The sequence below is a fragment of the Garra rufa genome, chromosome 12 (genome assembly GCF_049309525.1).
Source record: "Garra rufa chromosome 12, GarRuf1.0, whole genome shotgun sequence".
NCBI lineage: Eukaryota > Metazoa > Chordata > Actinopteri > Cypriniformes > Cyprinidae > Garra > Garra rufa.
In genome coordinates this window covers 32,477,533-32,502,690 of record NC_133372.1, presented here as the reverse complement: position 1 = coordinate 32,502,690, position 25,158 = coordinate 32,477,533, and the positions used below count along the sequence as shown (strand labels likewise).

Here is a 25,158-nt window from a genome sequence, read left to right as displayed (position 1 = left end):
TTATCTGTCATCATCAAACACGTCGCTTTCATACATAGAAAAATGCTGATTTACTTTATATGCGTGTGTATGCTTATGTGCAAATTTAAATTAATATTTAGTAACATTAATATCTACTGTCATCATCCTAGTAAATAGTTGCATATTCATACTCACAATACATTATTGCAATGCTGGGTTGCATTGCAATAATGCCAAAGTACCAGACCCTGTTATGTTACTAGGAGCAAATGACATACACTTTGGAAAATATGCATAATACACCTTACCATCAGATCAGATAAACACTAATACATGCACATACTGCAGACACTCTGGCTAACCCATTGTCTGTTTACTGTAATAGTTTGCTGCCCTAAACCCTCCGCAATGTCCCGGAGATCCAGCCCGGACATGCATTTTCTTGCCTTTCCTTCCCTTATACGTCTGACGTCTTGTGCACACCATTGCTGGAGACATAGCCGGAGCATATTACTCATCTCAGACGCTCACACAAAGCGATGATTGCAGCACAATGAATGATCTCACAGCTTTCACACCTGTGTTGCACTATCATAGTGTCATGACTGTTGTAATGCCTGCCAGTGCTGGCTCTTCCACCCAACAGTCGGCTTATCATGTTGACCTGAGCAAGAAATGAGAAATGGTCTAAGTATGCAGGGCGTGGGAACGTCGTATGAGTGATCCTTGGAGAAGTTTCCAGATAGAGCTAAGCGTACTGTATTTTTGTAGCATCTGTAGCTCTATCACACCATTTTGCTCCACCTCAAACGTACACACTTGTGTGTACACACATATGGTGGAGTTTAGAGCTGTGTTAGCCGCTAGCTACTGTGCAGAAGTGTGTGTGCACATTTTCCAGTATCAAAACGGACGGAAAGTCCGCTGTTCTTTTTTTTCCCTTGTAAATCTCAACAATGCAACTCTTCAGCTCGCGGGGGGAAAAAAAGCCCTGCTGGTTCCAAACACTGGCAAAAGTAGATGGAAAAAAGCCATTCATAAATGTGAAAGTTGCTTCGTGCCCCACCCTGCTGAAAAGAGCAGAGGTTAATTCACGCTCTGCGGCTGCCCAGCCAACCAGATACTGAGGCAGGAACACACCCGCTGGCAGCCTGTGAGAGCGACACTGTCTTTTCTCTCTTTTTTGAGTTTCTACTGGAATGTCTGTCCTTAAGTCTCTGCCTCTCCTCCTGGTTTCTTTCTTACTCCACCTGGGGCAAAGCCTGAGGCTGGGTGTGACACCATTTATCTTGCCACTTTCTCTGTACCTGTCTAACAGGTAGGGTGTGTGTGAGAGAGCATCTGCATGCGAGGGTATGTGTGCAAGCGGGCGACTCCGCCTCCTGACCGTGTGTATAAAAGCAGTCAGCCAGCTGCAGAGAGACACTCAGAGGGATTTTGACTCTCCTTTGTGAGCAACCTCCTCCACTCCTCTCTCAGAGAGCACTCTCGTACCTCCTTCTCAGCAACTCAAAGACACAGGCACCATGTCAAGCAGGTCTATCAGCTACTCCAGCGGAGGCTCCATGAGGAAGTCTGGCTACTCCAGCCAGTCAGCCTACGCACCTTCCGGCGGTTCCAGCAGGGTCAGCACCGTGACCAGCGTCAGGAGATCTGGTGTGGGTGCCGGTCCAGGCTTCGGTGCAGGCTTCGGTTCTGGAGGCAGCAGCTACGGCTTCAGCAGCAGCAGCATGGGTGGAGGCTACGGTAGTGGTCTTGGTGGTGGTTTTGGTGGAGGTCTCGGTGGTGGTTTCGTTCCACCTCCCATCACCGCTGTAACTTTCAACCAGAGCCTGTTGGCCCCTCTCAACCTGGAAATTGACCCCACCATTCATGGTGTCCGGACTCAGGAGAAAGAACAGATCAAGACCCTCAACAACCGCTTCGCCTCCTTCATTGACAAAGTGAGTATTCATGCATCTAGTCTCTCTTAAAATATCTGTTTTTTGCATACTATGCAAATGTATGTAATGATATTGCTGTGCACAGTGTCTATAGTGCATTCAAATACAGAACTCTTATTTTATTACTAAGTGCGCCCTTTGAACCAGTGACTCGTAACAATGGATGCCTTTAGTATTACTACACAGCATAATAGCTTGCAGCTGTAAAAAATCTGAGTGACACATAAAAATGCTTTCTCTTGCACAACAGCTTTCTGTAAGCATATCTGCAAGCTAAGTATTTTTCTTAGCCAGTCAGTACAAGTACAAGTAGTAGCAACAGGCCAGTCAGCTACAGTAAATGTTAAATCATTTGTACTAGACCTCTCTAAGAATGGAAAAAACTCCTCAAAAACCCATGACTGAGGCTATCCAAATATGGGTGGAGTTTAGGTAATAACCTAGCAACCATATGAGTCATAGATACACACATACTGTATATAGCAAGCACTAGAGGAAACCAGTGTGTGCGTAGTCCAAAGTCTAGACTTTATTACTCCACAAAAATTGCACAGCTATGAAACCGAAATTGCCATTCAGATTCATTTGTGCTGTGTTTTATTTCATTCTTTTTCTAAAACAATAGAAAAGCTTTAGTCAACTGTATGTTACACCCATATTTGGCTGCAAACAAACACTTCACAACTTTCTGAGCTAATGTGGACAGAAGACACACCCTGAAGGCCATGTAGTCAGCATATACACACACACCTTTATTTTTTAGTGCCTGTGGGAGAATTTGCAGTAGGTAGTGTGTGACCAGGATGAGTCATCTGGACCATAGACACCAGATGCTCCCAACTTTTACTCTGCTTTATAACCTGCTAGCAGGTCAAAGACTATGCCAATAAATGCCTTTGAAGTTTTTCTGAGGTATAAGATAACAGGCAAATGTAAATCATTGTTAATGATTTTGTGAGACATTGTGAGATAGTTCAACAAAGAAGTCTTGAGGAAAAGGGCAGCTTGCATACATCCAGAAGAGAAAAAATGTATAAAGACAGGTGCTGTCATATATGGCCACACACAAAACCTGCCTTAGGGTGTGGCAGGTAGGTCTTGTTTCTCTAATGTTGTTGTGCACTGTTTTATCTGTGAAGCAATGCAGGTTTGGGTGAGGCCATTACTGGAAGTTTTTTTCCAGTCTAGGAGTTTGTAGCTTGTGTGCAGCACTGCCACACCCAGTCAGTCCACTTTCACCTTCCCCTCCCCCTTCCCTCACTCCACCCTGCAGAAAAATGCCTGCTAAAATGACTCATGGCCATTTGTATTCCCTTAAACAATGCTTCCAGAGAGCATACACAAAAAGACTACAAAGGACTCATACAAGATGGACAAAACCATCAATCCACTTATTCATTCGTTCACTATTTTATTTCAGAGTGCAATCTTTCTCAACTACATTTTTAACCCCTGAGGAGCTTGAAAGTGAAAATCATCGCATTAAAAACACTAACTTATTTCTTTGTTTTCCCAGGTGCGTTTCTTGGAACAGCAGAACAAGATGCTGGAGACCAAATGGAGTCTCCTCCAGGAACAGACGACCACTCGTTCCAACATTGACGCCATGTTCGAGGCCTACATTGCTAACCTGCGCAGACAGCTCGATGGGCTTGGAAATGAGAAGATGAAGCTGGAAGGAGAGCTGAAGAACATGCAGGGCCTGGTTGAGGACTTCAAGAACAAGTGAGTTGTAATTTTAAAACTGAATAATCTGATGGAAGCAAAAAAAAGAATAAAAACTGACTAGATTTACTCACTCTTAACAGGTATGAAGATGAGATCAACAAGCGTGCTTCAGTAGAGAATGAGTTTGTTCTGCTCAAGAAGGTAAGGACCATTTATCTTTTCTTTTGAAGACCGGAAGGTTTTTTCTGTAACAGCAGTGGGGTAAAATGTCCTCGCATTGTCTTTCAGGATGTTGATGCAGCTTACATGAACAAGGTCGAGCTTGAGGCCAAGGTTGATGCTCTTCAGGATGAGATCAACTTCCTCAGGGCAGTCTACGAGGCTGTAAGTTAAATTCTGTTGTGTTTGGCCAACCAAAACTTTGTAAACTTTGTTAGCCTAGATAATTTACTGATTGTTTGTTCTGCATTTGCAGGAACTGCGTGAGCTCCAGTCTCAGATTAAGGACACATCAGTCGTTGTGGAGATGGACAACAGCAGAAACCTGGACATGGACTCCATTGTGGCTGAAGTGCGTGCTCAGTATGAGGACATTGCCAACCGCAGCCGTGCCGAAGCAGAGAGCTGGTACAAACAGAAGGTGGGTTAAGCTCTCATACCTTCAACTCTTGAAGATCACCTCACCTGTGGCTACGCAAATGCTCATTTGAATCAATATATCTTACAGTTTGAGGAGATGCAGTCATCTGCTGGACAGTACGGTGAGGACCTCCGCTCAACCAAGGCTGAGATCGCAGAACTCAACCGCATGATCGCCCGCCTACAGAACGAGATTGATGCAGTCAAGGGACAGGTAATGATGAGCAAGCAAGCATTGATACATATGTATTTCACATAGTTTTTATGTAAACAAGCTGACTTTATGTTTTTGTCATTTTAGCGTGCCAACTTGGAGGCTCAGATCGCAGAGGCTGAGGAGCGTGGAGAGCTGGCAGTGAAAGACGCCAAGCTCCGCATCAAGGAGCTCGAGGACGCCCTCCAGAGGGCCAAGCAAGACATGGCCCGCCAGGTGCGCGAGTACCAGGAGCTCATGAACGTCAAACTGGCCCTGGACATTGAGATCGCCACCTACAGAAAACTGTTGGAAGGAGAGGAGAGCAGGTAGGAAGTTTTAAAAGAATGTTTTGTGCTATTGCCACTCACTAGACAAACCTTGAGGTTTGAAAAAGCATCACTAAGCAAATCCGTTGTCTTCTTTACTCTAGACTGTCCAGCGGTGGAGCTTCAGCCACCATTCACGTGCAGCAGTCCTCTGGAAGTCTGTCATCTGGTAAATCTCTCTCTCTCTCTCTCTCTCTCTCTCTCAATAACCTTTCTTTCATGTTGGATATGTGTCTAAACTTTCTTTCTCTTGCAGGTTTCGGTAGCGGTGGTGGATACGGTAGTGGCAGTGGATTCGGCTACGGTGGCGGCAGTTTCAGTGGCTCTTCAGGATTTGGTGGTGGATCAGGATATGGTAGCGGCTCCATCAGCAAAACCAGCGTCACCTCTGTCAGCAGTAAACGCTATTAAGGAGAAGCCACACCATCCCAGCCCTTCCTGGCATCCTATCTTCCTAACCTGCAACTAGATCACTCTGAACCTTCTTACAACTCAAACCATCTATGGTGCTATATTCTAGCCAGACAGCTATCCCCTGCTAATGAGGAGATGAGGACAATGATTTCTTAAACACAAAATAAGTTTTAGGTTGTTCTGTGCGTTGTCGGTAGTTACCCATAACATGAATCTCTTGTCTGGTGGTGTCACTGCCATTTTAAATCATCAACCCAACTACACTAAAATGACACCAGAAAGAATGTAATGGAGAATCTGTGCTCCCAGTCACTGAATTGTTTTATTTCTGCACTGATATGTATGGGGAAAGTGAGACTTGAATGAAATACATACACATAGAAACCACTGAAGCCAATTAGGCCCATCACAACCATAATATTTCAGTCTCATTAGCATAACCACCAGCAGTACCATGGTTTCACTGGATCGGGGATGTGCTATACAGGTCCTGAAAGTCCTGGTTGAATGTTTTGTGCTGTTACAAGCTCCCTGCTGTATTTGTAATATGACTTTTGTCATTATGCAATGGCTGTCAGTGTTAGTCTACCTGTTTGATTAAAAAAAACTGTCAGCCTGTAACTGATGACAGTTACCTCACATTCAAGGGGAGATCTGTTTTAGCAAAAAACAGGCACCGTGGCATTTCTATGGACCATCCCTCCTAAACTTTGTGTACTTGCCGAGTTGAAAGCAGAGAGCTTTATTTACTGCGTGGTGACTGTACTACCTTATACTTTCCCCTGTATTCAAACTACTTCCAGAGCACATTTTACAGTCCCTGTTATGAATGGAAAATGCAACAAAAATGAAACCATGTTCAACCAGATTTATTTTGTATTGATTGACTTGACACCAACTGAAAATCTTAATACAATAAATCTGAGTCTACAAACTCGGTCTTGATATGTCTTTAATTACTTTTGTTTAATTTTTTTTTAAACCAACTATAGGCAGTTTTAACATCAAAGAGCTACATATGGATTGAAAAAATAGACAATGGAACCACAAAGAAACTATAGACAGAACAATATTTAATAGGATTAAAATAGTTACATTCAATATAATTACAATAAAGTCAACTTTCTTAAACATTTTGCAATGCAGAACTTAAAATTATCTTAACACTTACAACATTTTTAGGAACCCTTTGTGCAACCGCACTACAAAATTCACTTATCTCTTAGCCTTTTTCAATATTTATCAAACATATTTAATGTGTAAAGTTGTCGGGATGCTATATTTACATGGTGACGTTAAACAAACTTTAGGCCATAAATTAACCTTCTTTGGCCTCCAGCTGCTGAGGTAAATAGCTAGCATTGTTTTCTGGATTTTCAGTATTGGTCTGTGGAAATTCATTGGTCTGTACTTCTTTTGTCGCAGTTCTAAATACACAAACATACACCATAATTGCTACCCCAACAGCAGTTGTGAGAACACCTGCAACAATTGGCACAGGATTCGGAGGATTGTATACTGCAAAAGACAAACAGAAATGAACATCAGTTAAGTTTAAAAAATATCTCGATCCTTCTTATATGTGGAGTATTACGGCAATAAGAAAACATTACTAATGCACATGTACTTATCTTGGTTTGCCAAGATAAAGCAAATAGTATTTCAACTTGTCCTGTGATCTTTAATTTGTCTACTAATATAACGGGTCTATTCTTTCTTTAGGTGTAACAATTATGTACAAATTATGTCTTTAAAAGTGTAAAGTGCACAAACGTAAAGTTCAGATACAAAGTAGTAGCTCAGCACTGCCCCCTGGCGCTTGTTCTGTAAAATTCTGTATTAAACAGTTTAGATAGGAGGTAAAGAGTATCCCAGCGTCCAATGTTCATGCTATCCATTTTAAATAGTACGTGATATTAGAATAGTATGTCCCAAAGCATAGTATGTTGAAAAGGCTATGGCAAAAGTCCCCGGATGGTCTACTATTTTAGGTAGATTTCTGAAGTGTGGATATTGCCAACTTTGGCGGTTCAGAACTGAAAACACGCATTTAAAACAAAAAACAAAAAAAGAGTTAAAAAAAAAAACTACAAACATGGCGGATGTGCCCGACCGACGGTTAAACAGATAAAGGGATTTGAGTTAGTAATAATTAACATTTAACCTGGTAAAAATATTTATTTATCGATATCTGTGTTATATTTCATCTGCAACAACAATTTGAACTTTTATAAACATCTCTTTAACCATTAACTTTTAAATGCATTATTACGCAAAAAATATGAGAAGAGTTCTCTCAAAAAGACCCACGGCTTGGAGATCAATGCAACTTCTTTTCTCTCCTATACGGTTGGAAGTGAAGTTAAATTGAATGTGGAGGATGCAGTGACAGGGTGCAAACTACGTACATAACAGTTTGGTCAGTTTCCCACATGCCCGGCCATGCTTATATATAGATATAAACAACAGCATGGATTGCACAGTTAATGTACTACTGAATAAGTTTTTCTGCTAATTTATGGTGTCTAAACCAAATAAAAAAAACATTTGGAAGCTGCTAAATTATATAAAGAAGGACTTAGTAAGAAGGGAAAGGCACGATATTTTAACAAATTAAGGTTAATAGACGGTAAATTATAAGGAAAAAAAGATTTTTGTCCCGGAAATGCTGGTTCAGTTTGGCCAACCACAAACGCCCTTTGTTCATCAGACAGTTTTTTGCACTCTTCTTCTTGATTTGTTATAACATTTGGTAGTCTATAGTACTCCAAATGTTTTTCCAGGTCCAACTGATTAGTACAGCCCAAACATGACAATAATTAACCATTTGCAGGAGCAATAATCAGCAAAATATGCAAGTTTTGTTCGGTTCAATGGCATTGTTTATGTATTGTGCCGCCAATATGGCCGATTGATGACGTGTCATGAAAACACACTTATAATGCATCACAATTGTAGTTGTTTATAGACACTCACTGTAAATGAAGACTGAATTGCTGGGCTGAGACGCTGATATAATTTTCGTAGTCCTAGGATAGAATACACATTCATACTCTCCTGGAGTCACTGGGGCGTACTGTGAGAAAGATGCAGGGTAGCCTGGATGGTTGTATGTTTTACTGAAATAAGCACCATTCCTTCTAATCTCCATGTCCCCCTAAACAGGAAAGAAATGTCACCTGCTGTTTGTGAACCAGAAGCATAATTTGCAATGAAATTGCAAAGCCATTCAGTAAAAAATTCAGTAACAGTAAAAGCGTGAATGGGGTGATTTACATTGTCGTTTGATTTTAAAAAAGCTGAGTGAATGGAGCAGATGATTTTCACATCTTGTTTGTCCGTGACATACAGTTCGGAGACATCACCATATGTATCCACAGACAGTTTAGGACGAGGCAATGCATCTGGCAAAAGGGAGAATGAAAGGTAGACATTTATTAGAAAAATAAAAAGCATGAGGTGATTAGTCAGATCCCATGAATTCGAGTTTTGTGGCTCAAAACATTTTCTGGTAAAATGTCATTCCAATGCTTTTGCACAGTTAATCTAAAACTGTCTCACCTGAGCAAATAATATAGAGCATGCCTCTCTGTTTGCAATCTTCAATTTTCTTCACTGGACAATCTTTGATCTTTTTTTCTTTCCCACTGCATCTGATGCCCCCAACTGTTTGTGTGAAATACCGTTTGTTATCCAGAACTCTTTGCCACTCCAGCACCTGCCCACATCCCAGTTCCCTGCACACCACTTCAGCCGTGGCAGCAGCGGCAGATGAATCGGCTTCAGCATCGACTTCCTTCTGACAAACAGGTTGCCACTTGCCTTTGAGCGTGATATCCAGATATCCCAGACAGCTCTCTCCACGTTCCTGCTCCCAAAGCCGAACCGGAAGCTCTTCTAATGGAGAACAGAGGAAAGAAAACACACCATGGCTTTAGGAAATATACATACACACTTGAATGCTCAGAAATTGTTTCTTCGAAGCATCAATTTTATGGAATTGCTCTTCTGTACCTGGGAAGGCTTGCTCAATTTTAGACTGAGACGAATGTAAAACTTTTCCATTGTACAACATCTCCATGGTGCAGGTAAACTCTACTGGGACAACTGCATTCCTCTGTGTTACAATGATACTAGTGTGATTCGTGAGAAACAGTGATCCAGAAGAGGTCCAGTTGGTTCCGGGGGTGACGGGGAGGATGCGGTAATACAGACTCAGTGTGAAGTTTGTGACTAGTAGGCTGTAGACTGAATCGCATTGCACAGTGTAATCTTCACCCTTAAGGAAAAGATTGGGGTGCACAGTCACATTGGGAGGAGAAAGGGCAGCTGAGAAAGAGAGAGAGAAACAGAGTAAAGTTTCAGTTGAAAATTTCTAATACATAATTTATTAAAACACACTCTAATATACATATATATATTATAGACATATACATAATTAAACTTACATACGACTAAGGTAAGAGGGTTGCTTAATTTAGAATATGGATTCTTTAATTCAGTCCGAGTGGATTTGTACCAGCACACAAATTTTCCTTCAAACTTGGCCGTCGCAGGGATTGTGAAATGCCGTGTATCTGCTCGGCTGATGACCTCAGAGGTCACCAAGGATTCTGTGGTTTCTGGGGTCTGTGAGGGGCTGTCCAACATGCCCAAAGACACAGTTACGGGATACGGAGCACTCCAAGGGGTCTTACAAGCAACGTTTACTATAGCATTGAGCTCAATATTATTTACATTTACTCTGTATCCATACTCGAATGTAGGGGCTGGAGCATATGCTAGAGATGAGAGACAGAATGAGAATGGCACAGAAAAAGAAAAGGGAGGACAATTATTATATTCAGCAAATCCTAAGCAACACTAAATAAAAACAAATCATATGACTGCTTTCAATATGATCTCTAAAGCCATAACAGGGATTTTGTTATACTGACCAACCACAACAGGGTAACTGCGTTGTTTCAAAAGTAAATTCCTGTGTGCAAGTTTTTTGTGTTAAAACACAAAAAGGCTTGTGTAAGATCGTTTTTGAAGAAATTTATATTTTTATTAAGCAAAAATGCATTAACCTGGTTAAAAGTGACAGTAAAGTTTTATAATGTTATAAAATATTTAAATTTCAAATTAAACTTTTTTTGAACTTTTTATTCAGCAAACACTGAAAAGAATTCCACATTCAAAGCAATGCATTTGGTTTCAACACTGATTATAAGGGTGTTTTAAAGGGATAGTTCACCCAAAAATGAAAATTCTGTCAATAATTATTAATTAAAAAGGCAGCTTTGGCATTACAAGAATAAGTTGCATTTTAAAATGTATTAAAATACAAAGCAGGTATTATAAATTGTAATACTACAAAAACATTTCGAAATTGTACCAACTCCAAATATTTGAATGATAATGTTGCAGGTCAATAAAAGGTAAATCTAAGATTTCTAAACATGTTACTACAGGTATGATGAGCTTATATCATGCATATTATTGCACATCTGATTGAATGACCATCATGCTATTGCTATATATGCACTTTTCTAGAAGGATCCGAATATATACACACACACAATGAACAAATGTGTGCTACTACTTATGTACAGGAGTAGGTGAATGATTCTTACCCTGAGACATCGTTTCTCTCACACACATTATCCAGCACACCACAGCTAGTGCTATGAAGAAAGAGTGATTGCAATATACTGTGAAAAATAGGATTTTCCCAAATTAAAGTACATGAAATATGGATATTGCAACATTTTTTACATGGGGAAACAGGACATTAAACTCAGAAATGTACTAACACAATAGTTATATTTATATTTGACAGTTTTTAGGCATACTAGTTACAAGCACAATTGAACTTCACAAATATGTATTATTGTGAATCACACAAATTCAAGAATTAGAAAAGTCATGCTTTCTACATTTATATACTGGTCAAACTGACCTGTCTGAAACACACCAGTCCTGCTCAAGCTTGGAGATTTATGACAATATATGTAGAAACAATAATAGTGATATAAACACATTTCATTTTTGTTTTGTTTTTTGTTTTTACTCTGAAGAACTGGGGGAGAATTAAATAAGTTATTTGGGTAACCCTGATTCATACCATCTAATTTATACTATTAGTTGCAATTTATTATAAATTTAATTAACTGGAAATAAAGTGTGTTGGAAATTAAATGTTCTGGCAACTGACTACATTCAATGGTTACATGAAATGTTCCTCCATTGGACAATATACTCTAATGAGTTTAAAAACATCAGGAAAATGAAATAAACACTTACCTCCTATATTGTGGAGAATCATCCTGACAGGTAACAGCAAATGAAACTGTGGCACGATAAAAGTGAAAACTGCTTTTTAATCCACAAACAAAGAAGTGTTGAAATTCCCATCTGGTGAAACACTGCATTAACTAACAGGAAGTTCATTGGCCCCAAAAAACGGATGTGATTTTTTTTTTCTTTTAGTCCAAGTCTTAGTATGTAAATGTATTTATTTTTATTCAGTTTTATATGGCTGATAAAGGCTTAAATCAACCACTAAAACATTTTTTTTTGGACACTTGATATATATATCCAAAAAAAAAAAAAAAACTGTTTTAGTGGTTGATTTAAGCCTTTATCAGCCATATAAAACTGAATAAAAATAAATACATTTACATACTAAGATATATATATATTTATATATATATTTATATATCTCAAGTGATATATATATATATATATAATTGATAGATTTTTTTTCCCCCCTAGTACAATTAACTTATTTTTATAATTAGCCATAATTTATATTGATACCTCTGTCCATACATTAGACATTTTAAAAAAATATATATCTAATTAATTTTTATATTTTTTAAATCTTAAATTTGAATTCATTTATGCTAAAATTCTGTTGTCTCTGGCCACTCAGTCGAGCACTGTTTACACTAGTGTGTTTTCATTTTAAAACAGCATTTTTTAAAAGTCTGTCTTCGAAGGATAAAAATGCCAGAGTAGTGTAAATGACAAGTGTATCCATAGCAAAGGTTCTGTGTTTTAAAATGAAAATGCACTAGTGTAACTAATGCAGCCTTAATTTTACATATACAGTAGTTGCGCAGAATTTCTCCCCCCTTGCTGACGTACATTTTATAACTATAAAGTGATTCCAAATCGTGTCCTTTAGAAGCCATAGCTCATGATCCCAAACTTAGCCAGAGGCCTCTGTTTGACTTGAGCGACCCGGCTAGATCTCTAATCCTGCATGGATTTATGGCTGCTCTCCACATGGTTGCGTTGCATAACTGGGAGAGAGCAGATTACTGACTGTTCAGCCTCACGTCTGTCCCTGCAGTGCTGTCAGAGATGATACACAGGTGGGACAGAGAAAGTCAATAAGACCATCTTTGTGTAGTACAGCATACACAGTTTATTAACTCCTATTTACAGTATCTTACAATGGATCATACATATTTACAAACATAAAACAGTAAGTCATGATAACATTGTGTTAGCTTTCGCACTGCACAAAATACTACAACACACTCTCATTCAAATATACATAAAGTGTTACTGGGGCAATACCTTTTCAAAGGGTACTAACATGTACATTTTAGTTACCTTTAAGTCGGTAGTTCTTAACTGCAGTCACAAGAGTTTTCTATGTCTTCCTCATTTAACACACGTTTCAAATCATTAGCTTATTAGGAGAGACTCCATCAACTGACCTGCGTGTTAGATAAGAGAGAAATCCAAAGGATTGAAAGCATTGTCATTTTTTCCTGAGAGCGCAGTTGCTGCCAAAAACGGTTCATTTTATTAGCAGGTGAACAGGGTTAATGTCGTCACCTGATCAAACTGGAAAACAGGTCTCATCGTATCCGCTTGTTAAGTAAGTGTTAAAGGGTTAGTTCACCCAAAAATGAAGATTAGCCCATGATTTACTCACCATAGGCATCCTAGGTGTATATGACTTCCTTTTTTCAGACTAATCCAATCAGAGTTATATTAAAAATTATCCTGGCACCTCTAAGCTTTACAATTGCACAGGCGTGTTTTTGTAAGAAAAACATCCATATTTAAAATGTAAGATTCACTGTAATCAAGCTTCCGCCAACTGGTCCTACCCGGAAGCAGCTCCAAGTGGATGATGTGGAATGTCAGCGTTGCTCATGAAAACCAACGTTTGTTTACAGGAGCAAAGGAAGCAAAGTTTCCTTACTTAAGCAAAGGAAAACTGATCTCCTCCTGGGGCCTCATTTATAAAACTTTCTTACGCACTGATTTGATCTTAGAGTGTTCGTACGATCAAATCCACGTCAAAGTAAAGAATTATAAAAACCGTCTTTGACGTGGAAAAGTACTTATCTCCACGTCAGATTCCAGCTTGGCGTACGATCGTTTCCTTGTGGTAATGCCTGGTATTGCAGATAGTTCAGCCTCACTATTATTTGATTTCTTGCGCTCCTTTTTACTTGCCATTGTCACAGAGTTTTTGCTTTAGGAATGAGCTCATTTTATATGTTAATTAATTAAGCAGGGGCGTTTAGATGGCGGAACATTCAGCTGCACACAATTCCACGATCATTTGTGATTTATAACCGAATGATTGGCGTACGCATGGATTTCGTGGTACGTTCGTTTTCTCTGAATCGCTCTTACGATCAAATCAGAAAAGTTCTTAGATAAAATCAAGGATGGTTTCTACGCAAGTCTTTATAAATGAGGCCCCTGGTTTATATCAAAATCTTTCAACATTTTCCTTTACCAATCCTGGTTTTGAACTTCTAATTTTATGTATATTTTTAAAGCTTGGATAATTTTTTATATCATTCTGACTGGATTCGTCTGAAAGAAGGAAGTCGTATATACCTAGGTTACCTAAAGAGTGAGTGAATCAAGCGATAATTAAAATTTTTGGGTGAACTAACCCTTTAACAGAACTATGAATTGATGGCAATATCTATGAACCTTTAAGGTCGTTTCTATTGTTGCCATTTATTCAAATTTAATATCCTAATGTTAGTGAGAAGGAGGAAAGTTTTAGATATCAATCAACATATTAGATGGAGATTGGTTATGATTAATTGGTATCTCCTTTTCTCTTTTGAAGGCATCTTGAGTAAAACAACTCTATGTTTAATGAAACACATACAGAAAACTGAACTGCAAATGACACAACCTGATTTAGTGCATGCAGAAGTTTGTTTCACATAGCCCCAATTGCTGTGGCATGCAATAGTTCTGCAAATAAACTGGTTACATTTTTTTCCTCGTTTTTTGTCAGTGATGGCAAATAAGTAATCAATTAGTTAAATACGAACTGTATTATTTTTGGTTAAGCATAATTCTGTTCTGATGATGGTGATGATTATCTAGATGCAGCATACATTCAGGTATTATACTACATGTAAGTCATCCAATCAGAGACCTTAAAATGTTTGATAGCCTTTAAGACTGACTGAAATGAATGTAGATAAATTGCCCTAAAAGGAAGTAGGAAGTGATTTTCGAGAGACAGGAATGTACCAGTAAGGTTTCAAAATACACTTCCTTTTTTCAGGGCCCATGCATTCTTCACTGCATTGCTTCACTGATTCCATCTTTAAGCATTTTCCCACACACAATTAAACTGAGCGCATCTACAACCTTATTGAGATTTTTAAAGGGAACTCCAGGTATTAAGGCTTATATGGCTTAATATAACATAAATTGTGTTATACTGAAATATGTAGTAGAAAACCTGTTGCCTGTGGCCATACCTGTTGCTATTTTTACCGCAAAAAAAAAATAAAAAAAAATTGTACGGCCTTTGGTTGTAATTTTCAGTCGAAGGGCAACGAGAGAAGTAATGTAAGTCTATATTTCTTTCCTAGCGATAAGAAGAGGAGAAGAGAATGGGAAGACTAGAATAAAACTTTCTAAAGACCCATCTCTTTGTTTTCTCCACTTTAGCCATGATGCCTTTGAGGGCGTTTAGTAGACCACAGCAACTGAAAAGGTTTACAAATGGCAGAGAAAAGAAATGCTAGATGCCATCCTGGCAGGATGTAAACATGCTACTCCTTGTCATGATACAGCAGCCAGTGAAGGAGTTTCTTAGTACAGATTTCACACTGGATTTCACTTGACGTTTAGACACCTTGGGGGGGGGGGGGGGGAATCAATGGTACAGCATTTGGTTTAAGCCTATGCTTATATCCATCACCACCTGAAAGCTTTTTTAGTAGCTGTGGTCATCATATCAGTATTTTATTTTTCAAGTTGTGTTGAGGTAAAAACAGCAACAGGTAGTACCAGTAGCTCAGAGAGTGCAAGCCTTTTATGTCATCGAAATACTGTCGTCCCCCATAGTCTAAAATATGATTAAATAATGTGTATTTTTAAATATCGTAAAATTTTCCATGGGTTTTCTACTACATATTTCAGTATATTATTTGTTACATCAAGCCATAAAAGTCTTAATACCCAGGGTTCCCTTTAAAGACAATTTCAAAGAGTTCAGAAAGCGCATCTTAGTCATCATGCTTTTTCTTTTATCCCTTATCCTTTTCTTTGCTTTTTTTCTCCTTTTCCTTCTCTTCCTTTTCCTTCAATGTTTTCTTCTCTTTCTTCTTTTCATCCTTGGCCTCCTTATACTTCCACTTTGGAGGCTCCAGGTAACCTTTCTGCTTTTTCTTCTTCTTCTCTTTTTTCGGGGTGGGCTGAGAGGATTTGGTAACTTTGATCTGTGGGATACAGCCAGAGGGGAAGATGCTGTTGCGTCTTGATGCAACGCTACGAGGAATGAATGTGCGCATTCCAGACTGACCAATGGACAGCACACTGCCACGCCTCTCTGTATCAGCACAGCAGGACAAAGAGACAGACTCAGCCGAGTGGAGAGAAGGAGAAATGGAGGAGATGGAGCTGTTGCGATGACATATTGAACTCTCTTCCAGCTGCTTCTGTGAGTGCTTCTGCATCAGCTCAGCCACAGCAAGCCGGCGTTTACCCATCTGCGGAGGGCTGCTTGGACACAGTGGCCGTGTGGCCGTGGCTATCAATGGGCTGCGTAGGCCGGTGGTCATTCGTACCATGTGATCCATGACACCATTGTTCTGCGGGTCACGTGGAAAACTGAAAGCGAAAGTACTCTTGAAATGATCAGTCAGCTTCTGGCTGGCACTCTTATTTGCTGTTGCTTTGCTGACCAGCATCTTAAGGCTGGGCCACTCTGGGACGTAGGTGTCACAGAATTGTTCAGCTGTGGGATGAAGAGCAAGGCGGCGCAGACGATTCAGTGTGTCAAAGCGACCTGTTTTCAGTGCCCAGTCACGTGCACATTTACCACGGTTGGAGTCAACAGCATATACATCAGCACCTAAGAAAATACAGAGCTCTGAATTATTATATATTTATTAGAAGTACAGTGGTGACCAAAATTATTAGAACACTAGTATTTTCACAAGCTAAAAATGGCTTTAAGTCAGTTATTTCTATCTTTTTCTGTAGTAGGTCAGTAGGAAATACTGTGTCAGTTTACATTTGCAAAATTTCATTTTGTCATTAATTGTAATAATCCAGTGAGATTTTTGTTTGCACAGGGAGTCTGACAACAGCCTGTGCTCCACACAAGATCTGATCTCATCATCATACAGTCTGTCTGGAATCACATGAATAAACAGAACAAACTGAGATAGACTAAATCCAGAAGAACTGTGGCAATGTCTTCAAGATGCTTCAAGAGCAAACTTACCTGAAAAGCTACAGTACCGTTTTAGGGACTTGTGTAAAAATGCTGTAAAATGAGAATGCTGTCAAAAATAATGTCTTAAATAGATTTTCTTTATCAACTAACTTATATCAACTAAAAAATGATAGGTGCAGTTGTGCATAGTTTTTCCATGTAGCTTTTCAGGTAGGTCTCTTGAAGCATTTTGAAGACATTGCCACAGTTCTTCTGGATGTAGTCTGTCTCAGTTTGTTCTGTTTCTTCATGTCATTCCAGACAGACTGGATGTTAATGAGATCAGATCTCTGTGTGGAGCACCGGCTGTTGTCAGACTGCTTGTGGAAACAAAAATCTAACTGGATTATTACAAATACACAGAAAAAAGACAATTTTAGCTGGTGAAAATACTAGTCTTCTAATAATTTTGGCCACCACTGTATATCAGAAGGATGCTATAGAATATAGTTCTAAAAAAGAATGCTGTGTCAGAAATCACTTTGTCTGTCATGTTGTGCCTACCACAGATCTTTTGCTTGGCTGCTTAGTTAATTAATCTTATGGATGCTACTGAGGCAAACTGGGTCAATGCCAGCTATGCCATTCTTGATTGGCTATGTGGGTTTTGTTTTTTCTCTCTAGTGATGTGATGAATAATAGCAATGCCAAAATTCTGAAGGACCATTTTTAGCCTATGAGCATGTGTGTTCAACTGCTAACCGTGCATTATAAGAGCTGCCACGACATCATTCCTGCCCTGTATGGCAGCTTTAATGAGGGCGGTGAATCCTCTGTTGTCTCTGATCTCTGTCTCTGCTCCAGGGAAGTAATTCATGATGTAGTTACATATGGAGACATGACCTGTGTACAGAAATATTTAAAACTGTTTACATTGTATTTTGGAATACATACAAAATAAAGAAATGGGGCAAAGTCTTTAAAGGGTTATAAGAAAAATAAAAATTAGCCCATTATTTACTCATCCTCCAAGCATCCTAGGTGTATATGATTTCCTTATATTAAAATTGATCCTGTCATATTGCATTACTGGGTGTTTTTCTTCATCAGTCCAAAACAAGTCCAATAAAGTGCATCCATCCATAATAAAAACTGCTGGGGGTGAATAAAGGCCTCCTGTATGCATTTTTCTAAGAAAAATATCCATATTTAAAATGTAATGATTACTTTAATCGAACTTGCGGCATTTGGTCTAACACGGAAGCAGTGATATAAGCCAAGAGAAGACATTACATTGCTAAATTAAAAAAACAACTATGCTTCCTTTGCTCCTGTAAACAAACGTTGGTTTGTGCGAGACTCACCGGCACATGCACAACGCTGACGTTCTATGTCATCCACCCAGAAGGGCTTCCATGTGTGACCAGTTGGTGCAAGCTAGATTAAGGTAATTATTACATTTTAAATACGGAAATTGGTCTTATAAATATGCATCGATTTCCTACAGGAAGCCTTAATTCACACCCCAGAGCCATGTGAGGTACTTTTTATTATGGATGGATGTACTTTATTGGACTGATGAAGAAAAACACCTGTCCATGCAATTCTAAAGCTTGGAAATGTCAGGATAATTTTTAATATAACTCCGATTGGATTCATCAGAAAGAAGGAAGTCATTTACACTTTGGATCCCTAGAGGATGGGTAAATTATGGGCTAATTTTCATTTTTGGCTGAACTAACTCTTTAAACGATAAATAGTAACTCAAATAGGATTTAACATGAAGTCATTGTCATTCTTTAATTCTTTGTAAATTTGAGTTATTGCATTCAGCTATTTAGCTGGAATGCTATTACTGCAAGCAGAATCCAGGCAGCAGTTCATCTAACTTCCATCAAGATAGTAAATTGATATCACACGTGTAACAACTGACCAGCTTGAGCTGCCATCATTAGAGCAGTGTTGCCGTCATTGTCTTGGTGGTTGATATCGAGATGCGGACAGCCGTGCAGCTCGTAAACAATTGGAAGAAAGCCTTTATATGCAGCCACCACTAATCCATTCTACAAGAGAGAATCACGGTGTGTTACAAAGACCTCTATCAATATTTTTCTTTAACGGGTAAAAAGGTAAAGAGAAATAAATTTATATGCTATAGTACATGGACACTTCACATTAACAGATAAAATGTTTATAATCAACAGCACTAATAAAAAGATCTGAAACTGTTCTGAGCAGTTAAAAATAGTTCAATAAGTTCTGTTAACATTACTTCAATAGACTCTCTCATGCTGTTAAAGGAATAGTTCACCCAAAAATTTAAATTCTGTCATTAATTACTCACCCTCATGTTGTTTTAAACCCGCAAGAGCTTCGTTCATCTTCGGAACACAATTTAAGATATTTTTGATGAAATCCTATGTATCAATATATCAATAAAATTCTTAACCTGCATAGACAGCAACGCAACTGACACGTTCAAGTCCCACATGTCTCATGGTACTCTTGTGAATGTGCATAGAAGTAATTGTTGAATAGTCATTATTTAGTTTTCTTTGTGCACAAAAACTATTCCCACTGCTTTATAACATTACGGTTGAACCAATGATGTCACATGGACTATTTTAATTATTTTAATGATGTCCTTACTACCTTTCTGGGCCTTGAACATGGTAGTTTTATTGTTGTCTACGCAGGGTAAGAAAGCTCTCTGATTAAATCAAAAATATCTTAATTTGTGTTCCGAAGATAGAGGTCTTACAGATATGGCTGAGGAATTAATGACAGAAGTTTCATTTTTGGATGAACTATCCCTTTAAGTTACAACAGACTGTGATTAGTCAGTCTATCTTATGCTCTCTATAATACTAATTTGTCTTACTCTGCCATTAATGTCAACTTCCATGACCTCATCATAGGTCACACCTCGTTCCAACACTCTCTTCAGCGCCTCTGGGTCATTTTGGACACAAGCCTCATATAGTGTGTTGGCAGTTCCCTTTTTCCTTTCCTCTTGTTCATAATCGGGGAGAACAGAATCATCAGAGAGCACACTCCCAGAGTCTGACTCTTCTTCCAACAATGAGATTTCATCCTCGTCCGGGCCTGACCCCAGGTTTAGGTCCTTAAAGGCAGAGCTTTGAGCTGCTGCCATGTCTTCAGAGTTCAATCTTGCCTACACCATTTTTGCTGGCATCTGAGGAAAGTATTCCAACATGGTTGTAGTGGGTCAGCAACCTGAGATGAAGGAATGCACTCCAAGGGTTTATGGCCCCTGTCTTGAGGTAAACAGACAAATGGAGATAAAACACAAGGGTCTGTAACCGAGTGAAATAACCTTCAAATAAACAAACAAAGCACTGTCAGTGATGGCAACCAATACCATTCAATTAACTCAAAAGCTTCTGATTTAAAGGGATAGTTCACCCAAAAATGAAAATTTGTCTGCTTACCCCCAGGGCATCCAAGATGTAGGTGACTTTGTTTCCTCAGCAGAACACAAACGAAGATTTTTAACGAAAACCGGTGCATTCTGCCAGCCAAATAATCGAGGTGGATGGGCACCAGACCTTTAAAAGTAAACAAAAACATGCACAGACAAATCCAAATTACACCCTGTGACTCGTGACAATACATTGATGTCCTAAAACATGAAATGATCGGTTTTTGAGAGAAACTGAACAGTATTTATATAATTTTTTTACCTTTGATACACAGCCACGTCCATCTGTCCTGAGCACAAGCTTTGCATCCGACTCGTTACATGTGTACGCGCTCTGGCGTAGTATAAGGGGAAATCGGTGAAAAGTCCCGGATGATTGGGCAAACGTAATCTTTTAGCTTTAAATTGGTTTGAACAATCAGGATATGCGCAAGTAATTACCATTTTGAATAGCCGCTATACCCACAATCTCTGTGCTCTGTGTAAACAATGAGTGTTGTGTTCATGCGAGAGATCGCTTCTGCTGTTTGCGTATACTATGCCAGAGCGCGTACATGTGTAACGATCCGGATGACAAGCTCGTGATCAGGCAAGATGGATGTGGCTGTGTATCAAAGGTAAAAAAATTATATAAATACTGTTCAGTTTCTCGCAAAAACCGATCGTTTCGTGTCTTAAGACATCAATGTATCGTCACGAGTCGCAGGGTGTAATTTGGATTTGTCTGTGCATGTTTTTGTTTACTTTTAAAGGTCTGGTGCCCATCAACGTCCATTATTTGGCTGACAGACTGCACCGGTTTTCGTTAAGAATCTTCCTTTGTGTTCTGCTGAGGAAACAAAGTCACCTACATCTTGGATGCCCTGGGGGTAAGCAGATAAACATCAAATTTTAATTTTTGGGTGAACTATCCCTTTAAGAAAATCAGGAGTTTTCATAGCTCTGGATTTAGCTTGGGAGAGCTGTGCTTTAATTGTCAGTGCTAAATCTGACCTGCTCAAGCTTAAAATACACATATACCTGTAAATAGGCTTATATACGGTACACTCTAAAAACACACATTACCTTAAATAAGTCTACTATTATTTTTATACAACCATTTTAAGTTGTGAAAGTTAAGTTACACAAGTGGTATTTCTATGTCTCAAAATAGCAAAAAATTAAACATTTCTCCACTTGTGCATGTCACTTAAAATAAATAGCATAATACAAACCAAAGATTACAACAATAAAGCAAAAATATTCTCTTTAGTGCTCTGGTGAACAAATGAGATGCATTTTAATGCTTACTGACAGTTTGGCACAAACATTTTAAACATGATTTAAAACAGAGATTATATAAATATGGAATATAACTCACCTGTGTTCACATTTCAGAAGAAAATAGTCTCTTCAGTGAATGCTGGTATACCCTTAAACAACTTTCACAATTTATTATCAGAAACCTCAGCTTGCAGAAAATACAACCATCAGCTTCACGTCTTCATTGCGTTTGTAGTAGTGTGTGATCACAGAGGGGTGTATACATGCTCGGTAACACCTCAGGACATTAGACTGACTAATGCCTTTCAGGATCAGAAAAGATCCAACATAGGCTTTCAGAGCATAATCACCTTTCTCACACACACACACACACACACACACACACACACACACACACATACATACGTTGGGTTTACATGTTTTATGGGTGTAATGGTTTTTATACTGTACAAACCGTACTTTCTATCGCCCTACACCTACCCTATACCTAAACCTAGCCCTCACAAGAGATTGTGCACACTTTTACTTCCTCAAAAAAACTCATTGTGCATGATTTATAAGCCGGTTTCCTCATGGGGACCTAAGAAATGTCCCCACAAGGTCAAAATTTACTGGTATTACTATCCTTGTGGGGACATTTGGTACCCACAACGTAATGAACACCAGGTACACACACACACACACACACACACACAAAATGGTCTCCTTTGCTTTCTCTCCATCTCGTACTGACAAACAACCACATTCATACTATTGCTCGCTAGAGTATAAATGTGACCCTGGACCACAAAACCAGTCATAAGGTTAAATTTGACAAAACTGAGATTTATACATCATATGAAAGCTCAATAGATAAGCTTTCTATTGATGTATAGTTTGTTAGGATAGGACAATATTTGGCCGAAATACATCTATTTGAAAATCTGGAATCTGAGGGTTCAAAAAAATCAAAAAGACTGAGAAAATCACCTTTACAGTTGTCCAAATTAGGTTCTTAACAATGCATATTACAAATCAAAAATTACATTTTGATATGTTTACAGTAGGAATTTTACAAAATATCTTCATGGAACATGAACTTTATTTAATTTCTTAATGATTTTGGCATAAAAGAAAAATCACAAATTTTGACCCATACAATGTATTTTTGGCTATTGCTACAAATATACCCCAGCGACTTAAGACTGGTTTTGTGGTCCAGGGTCACAAATGTTAAAAGGATTATGTATACAGTGATGCTGATGAAGTTTAACATGCAATGGGTGTGTTTTAGTTTTAGGACTTTGTTTATATATTGGTTGTTTTATGTCACAGGGATCCTGATTTTAGCTCAGGATTATATGGAATGTGAGGAGAAGTTAATCACAAGCTGTCTTTGATAAGATTTCAAGACAGAATGACGTAGTTTGCTGACAAAAATGTCCTTACATGACCAGTTTATGTGTTTAATTGGTCATTAACACTTTTTTCTGCCTCTCCAGACGGTCAAAATAGGACAATCCATCTCCATAAAGCAGTCCTACGTAAATTTGACTGATTACTGTTGCACAAATAAATACCAATACTCATTATGTAATTAACAACAACATCGTAGTACAACAACCTATAAATATTTGTGCATAATAACTGAATATACAAGACAAGATACGCATTGTACACAGAAAAAAATAAGACAAAACCGTAAGCTAACTTACATTAATTGTTGCAATTCTGAAGGGAATAATAAAAACCTTGAGATTTTTTATCATCAGGTCTTCTCAAAACATACTAATAAGTTAAGTTCATATTTAATTAATCCTCTAAGTTAAAACTCTCTTTCTCTCTCTCTCTCTCTCTCTGTCCCTGGGATGTCAAGATGGAGCAAGAGGGTGTTGTAGAAGAGGGAGGGAATGAGTGGTGGACAGCAGAGGGAGAGAAGATAAGAATGTGTGTCAGTGAGTCAGGAAGAGCTGAGTGGGGATTAAGCGGGACAGTATTGGACCAGTAGAGAAGACACAACAAAACAAGCAGCCAAACATTTCATCTGAAGACAGAGAAAGAGGAAGATGAAGAGTTTGGCCAAACTTCAGGGAAACACAGAACAACTGCTGACATCTTTATCAAACACTCTCCCATCCTTGTCCCTGAATAATCAACACTGGGTGAGCCAACACGCACACACACACACACACACACACACACACACACACACACACACACACACAGATTTATTTTTAAATGAGAACGTACTGTACATAGACATAAAATTCTAATTTTAATTACACTAACTCTATCCAGATCCATAACTATACAGCTTTGCCTATTTAAAATGATTCATTTTTAGGCCACTTTTGGAGATCTTTTCCCCCAAATATAGTGTGTATTGACTTGATTTGAATATGCATAGAGAATACTAAATTATGTGTTTTAGATGTGTGTTCTTGTAATAATGTACATTAATGTATTTTACACTAATGTACATTAAACTCTGTTGCGTTTGTGTAAATAGCTTGGATGCTTTAGCAATACCGTAATAATGTACAATCATGCCAACAACACTTTGTTAAGTCAGACCCACACACACATAAACCAGTCAAAACAGGAGTGATTGAAAGCAGGTCTGTGTCTCTTTTCTTATGCCTAGGGATGCACGTTCTCTGTTTACCAGCAACACATCAGCACAAATTACATGGGCCACATGAAAATCTGTTTTAAGTATTTTTAGTTGCTGTCTTTTGAAAGACTGTTTGGGCTTCTCTAAACAGAAAACGATTACTTCATAGTCGAGACTTAAAGCCATCAATAGAAATCTGCCAAACTTGTCACAACAAGTCATCGGCTCAATACTGAGATTGCTCCAACTAGGCCAACCTGCCAAATGTTTACTGCAAATGAAAAACCAAGCACAAAAGATAAGGCCTCCAGCACACTGTAATTTGGATCTGTTCCTACAACAGATACAGTAGGCATTGTGCATTTGTTCATTCTTGCTTAATGAGTGTCTTTAATTTATGCTGATTTACTGTAAACATAAACCAGGAAGGAAAATACCATTGGGAATGCAAACATCCAAATACATTAGGTAAATTATTGTAATAATATACTTTTTTGGTTATGCAGTATATTTTTTTCTTTTAGTTTTGGGGTTAAATGTTTTCTTGAGACTTTCAGTGTCTTGTTGGTCTAGTTTGAGGAGGTATGTGTTTTTTAAGAGTCAAGTGAATTGCTCAGGTATGGACATGTACTTCATAGCTGCAGTGATAGTAAATCTGGTTACCCTTTCAGCTGGAGGATAACACTAAATTTTACAACCCTTTCAGATCCAGAAACACAACGAAGGGAGTCTTTTACTGGAAGACAAACAGGCTTGTTCAAAGAAGGGTACAGAATGGGAAAATGGAGAACAAGGCTGGAATTCAAGACCCAAACACATACCTGAGGGCAGAGGTGAGGGGTCAAACATACCCTTTCATAATGTTTAGGAGAGGACAGGAATTCTTTAATACACATACACTCAAAACATGCAAGCACATTCTTCCACAGCTAGCACAAGACAAGTTAAATGATAATGTATATACTTTCTGTCAATATGTCACGTTCTAAAAACAAGAAACAATAACATTGTATTGTGGACTTTTTAAGCATGATTTTCTCAATCTTTAACAAACTAC

At 38.5% G+C, this 25,158-nt stretch overlaps 3 protein-coding genes across 3 annotated transcripts; 1 reads left to right on the top strand and 2 right to left on the bottom strand.

Moving 5' to 3' along the window:
- Positions 1–1,265: 1,265 nt before the first annotated feature.
- On the top strand, positions 1,266–6,081 carry krt4 (keratin 4). Its single transcript, XM_073852495.1, has 9 exons — positions 1,266–1,904; positions 3,421–3,629; positions 3,713–3,773; positions 3,861–3,956; positions 4,048–4,212; positions 4,300–4,425; positions 4,513–4,733; positions 4,838–4,902; positions 4,990–6,081. Exons 1-9 carry the CDS (start codon positions 1,488–1,490, stop codon positions 5,142–5,144), a joined length of 1,515 nt encoding a protein of 504 aa, XP_073708596.1. The 5' UTR covers positions 1,266–1,487; the 3' UTR covers positions 5,145–6,081.
- Positions 6,082–6,225: 144 nt separating this feature from the next.
- On the bottom strand, positions 6,226–11,544 carry LOC141347476 (uncharacterized). Its single transcript, XM_073852494.1, has 8 exons — positions 11,436–11,544; positions 10,766–10,816; positions 9,596–9,928; positions 9,162–9,476; positions 8,709–9,044; positions 8,424–8,551; positions 8,124–8,304; positions 6,226–6,665 (listed from the first exon to the last, which is right to left on the bottom strand). The coding sequence occupies exons 1-8, from the start codon at positions 11,455–11,457 to the stop codon at positions 6,466–6,468; spliced, it is 1,566 nt and encodes a 521-aa protein (XP_073708595.1). The 5' UTR covers positions 11,458–11,544; the 3' UTR covers positions 6,226–6,465.
- A 1,035-nt stretch (positions 11,545–12,579) lies between these two features.
- On the bottom strand, positions 12,580–20,059 carry ankrd33ab (ankyrin repeat domain 33Ab). Its single transcript, XM_073852413.1, has 4 exons — positions 19,685–20,059; positions 18,737–18,866; positions 17,566–17,706; positions 12,580–16,497 (listed from the first exon to the last, which is right to left on the bottom strand). The coding sequence occupies exons 1-4, from the start codon at positions 19,955–19,957 to the stop codon at positions 15,671–15,673; spliced, it is 1,371 nt and encodes a 456-aa protein (XP_073708514.1). The 5' UTR covers positions 19,958–20,059; the 3' UTR covers positions 12,580–15,670.
- Between the last annotated feature and the right edge of the window lie 5,099 nt (positions 20,060–25,158).

Coding starts and splice junctions, on each gene's coding strand:
- LOC141347476 (XM_073852494.1), bottom strand. CDS start 11,457: ATGATTCTCCACAATATAGGAG. Junction 9,045..9,161: donor AATTGAGCAAGCCTTCCCAG/GTACAGAAGAGC, acceptor GTTCTCCATTAG/AAGAGCTTCCGGTTCGGCTT. Junction 6,666..8,123: donor CAATTCAGTCTTCATTTACA/GTGAGTGTCTAT, acceptor TGTCTTTTGCAG/TATACAATCCTCCGAATCCT.
- ankrd33ab (XM_073852413.1), bottom strand. CDS start 19,957: ATGGCAGCAGCTCAAAGCTCTGCCTTTAAGGACCTAAACCTGGGGTCA. Junction 17,707..18,736: donor AATGATGGCAGCTCAAGCTG/GTCAGTTGTTAC, acceptor TTCTGTACACAG/GTCATGTCTCCATATGTAAC. Junction 16,498..17,565: donor GGCAGCTCTTATAATGCACG/GTTAGCAGTTGA, acceptor GTATTTTCTTAG/GTGCTGATGTATATGCTGTT.
- krt4 (XM_073852495.1), top strand. CDS start 1,488: ATGTCAAGCAGGTCTATCAGCTACTCCAGCGGAGGCTCCATGAGGAAG. Junction 1,905..3,420: donor TCGCCTCCTTCATTGACAAA/GTGAGTATTCAT, acceptor TTGTTTTCCCAG/GTGCGTTTCTTGGAACAGCA. Junction 4,426..4,512: donor TTGATGCAGTCAAGGGACAG/GTAATGATGAGC, acceptor TTGTCATTTTAG/CGTGCCAACTTGGAGGCTCA.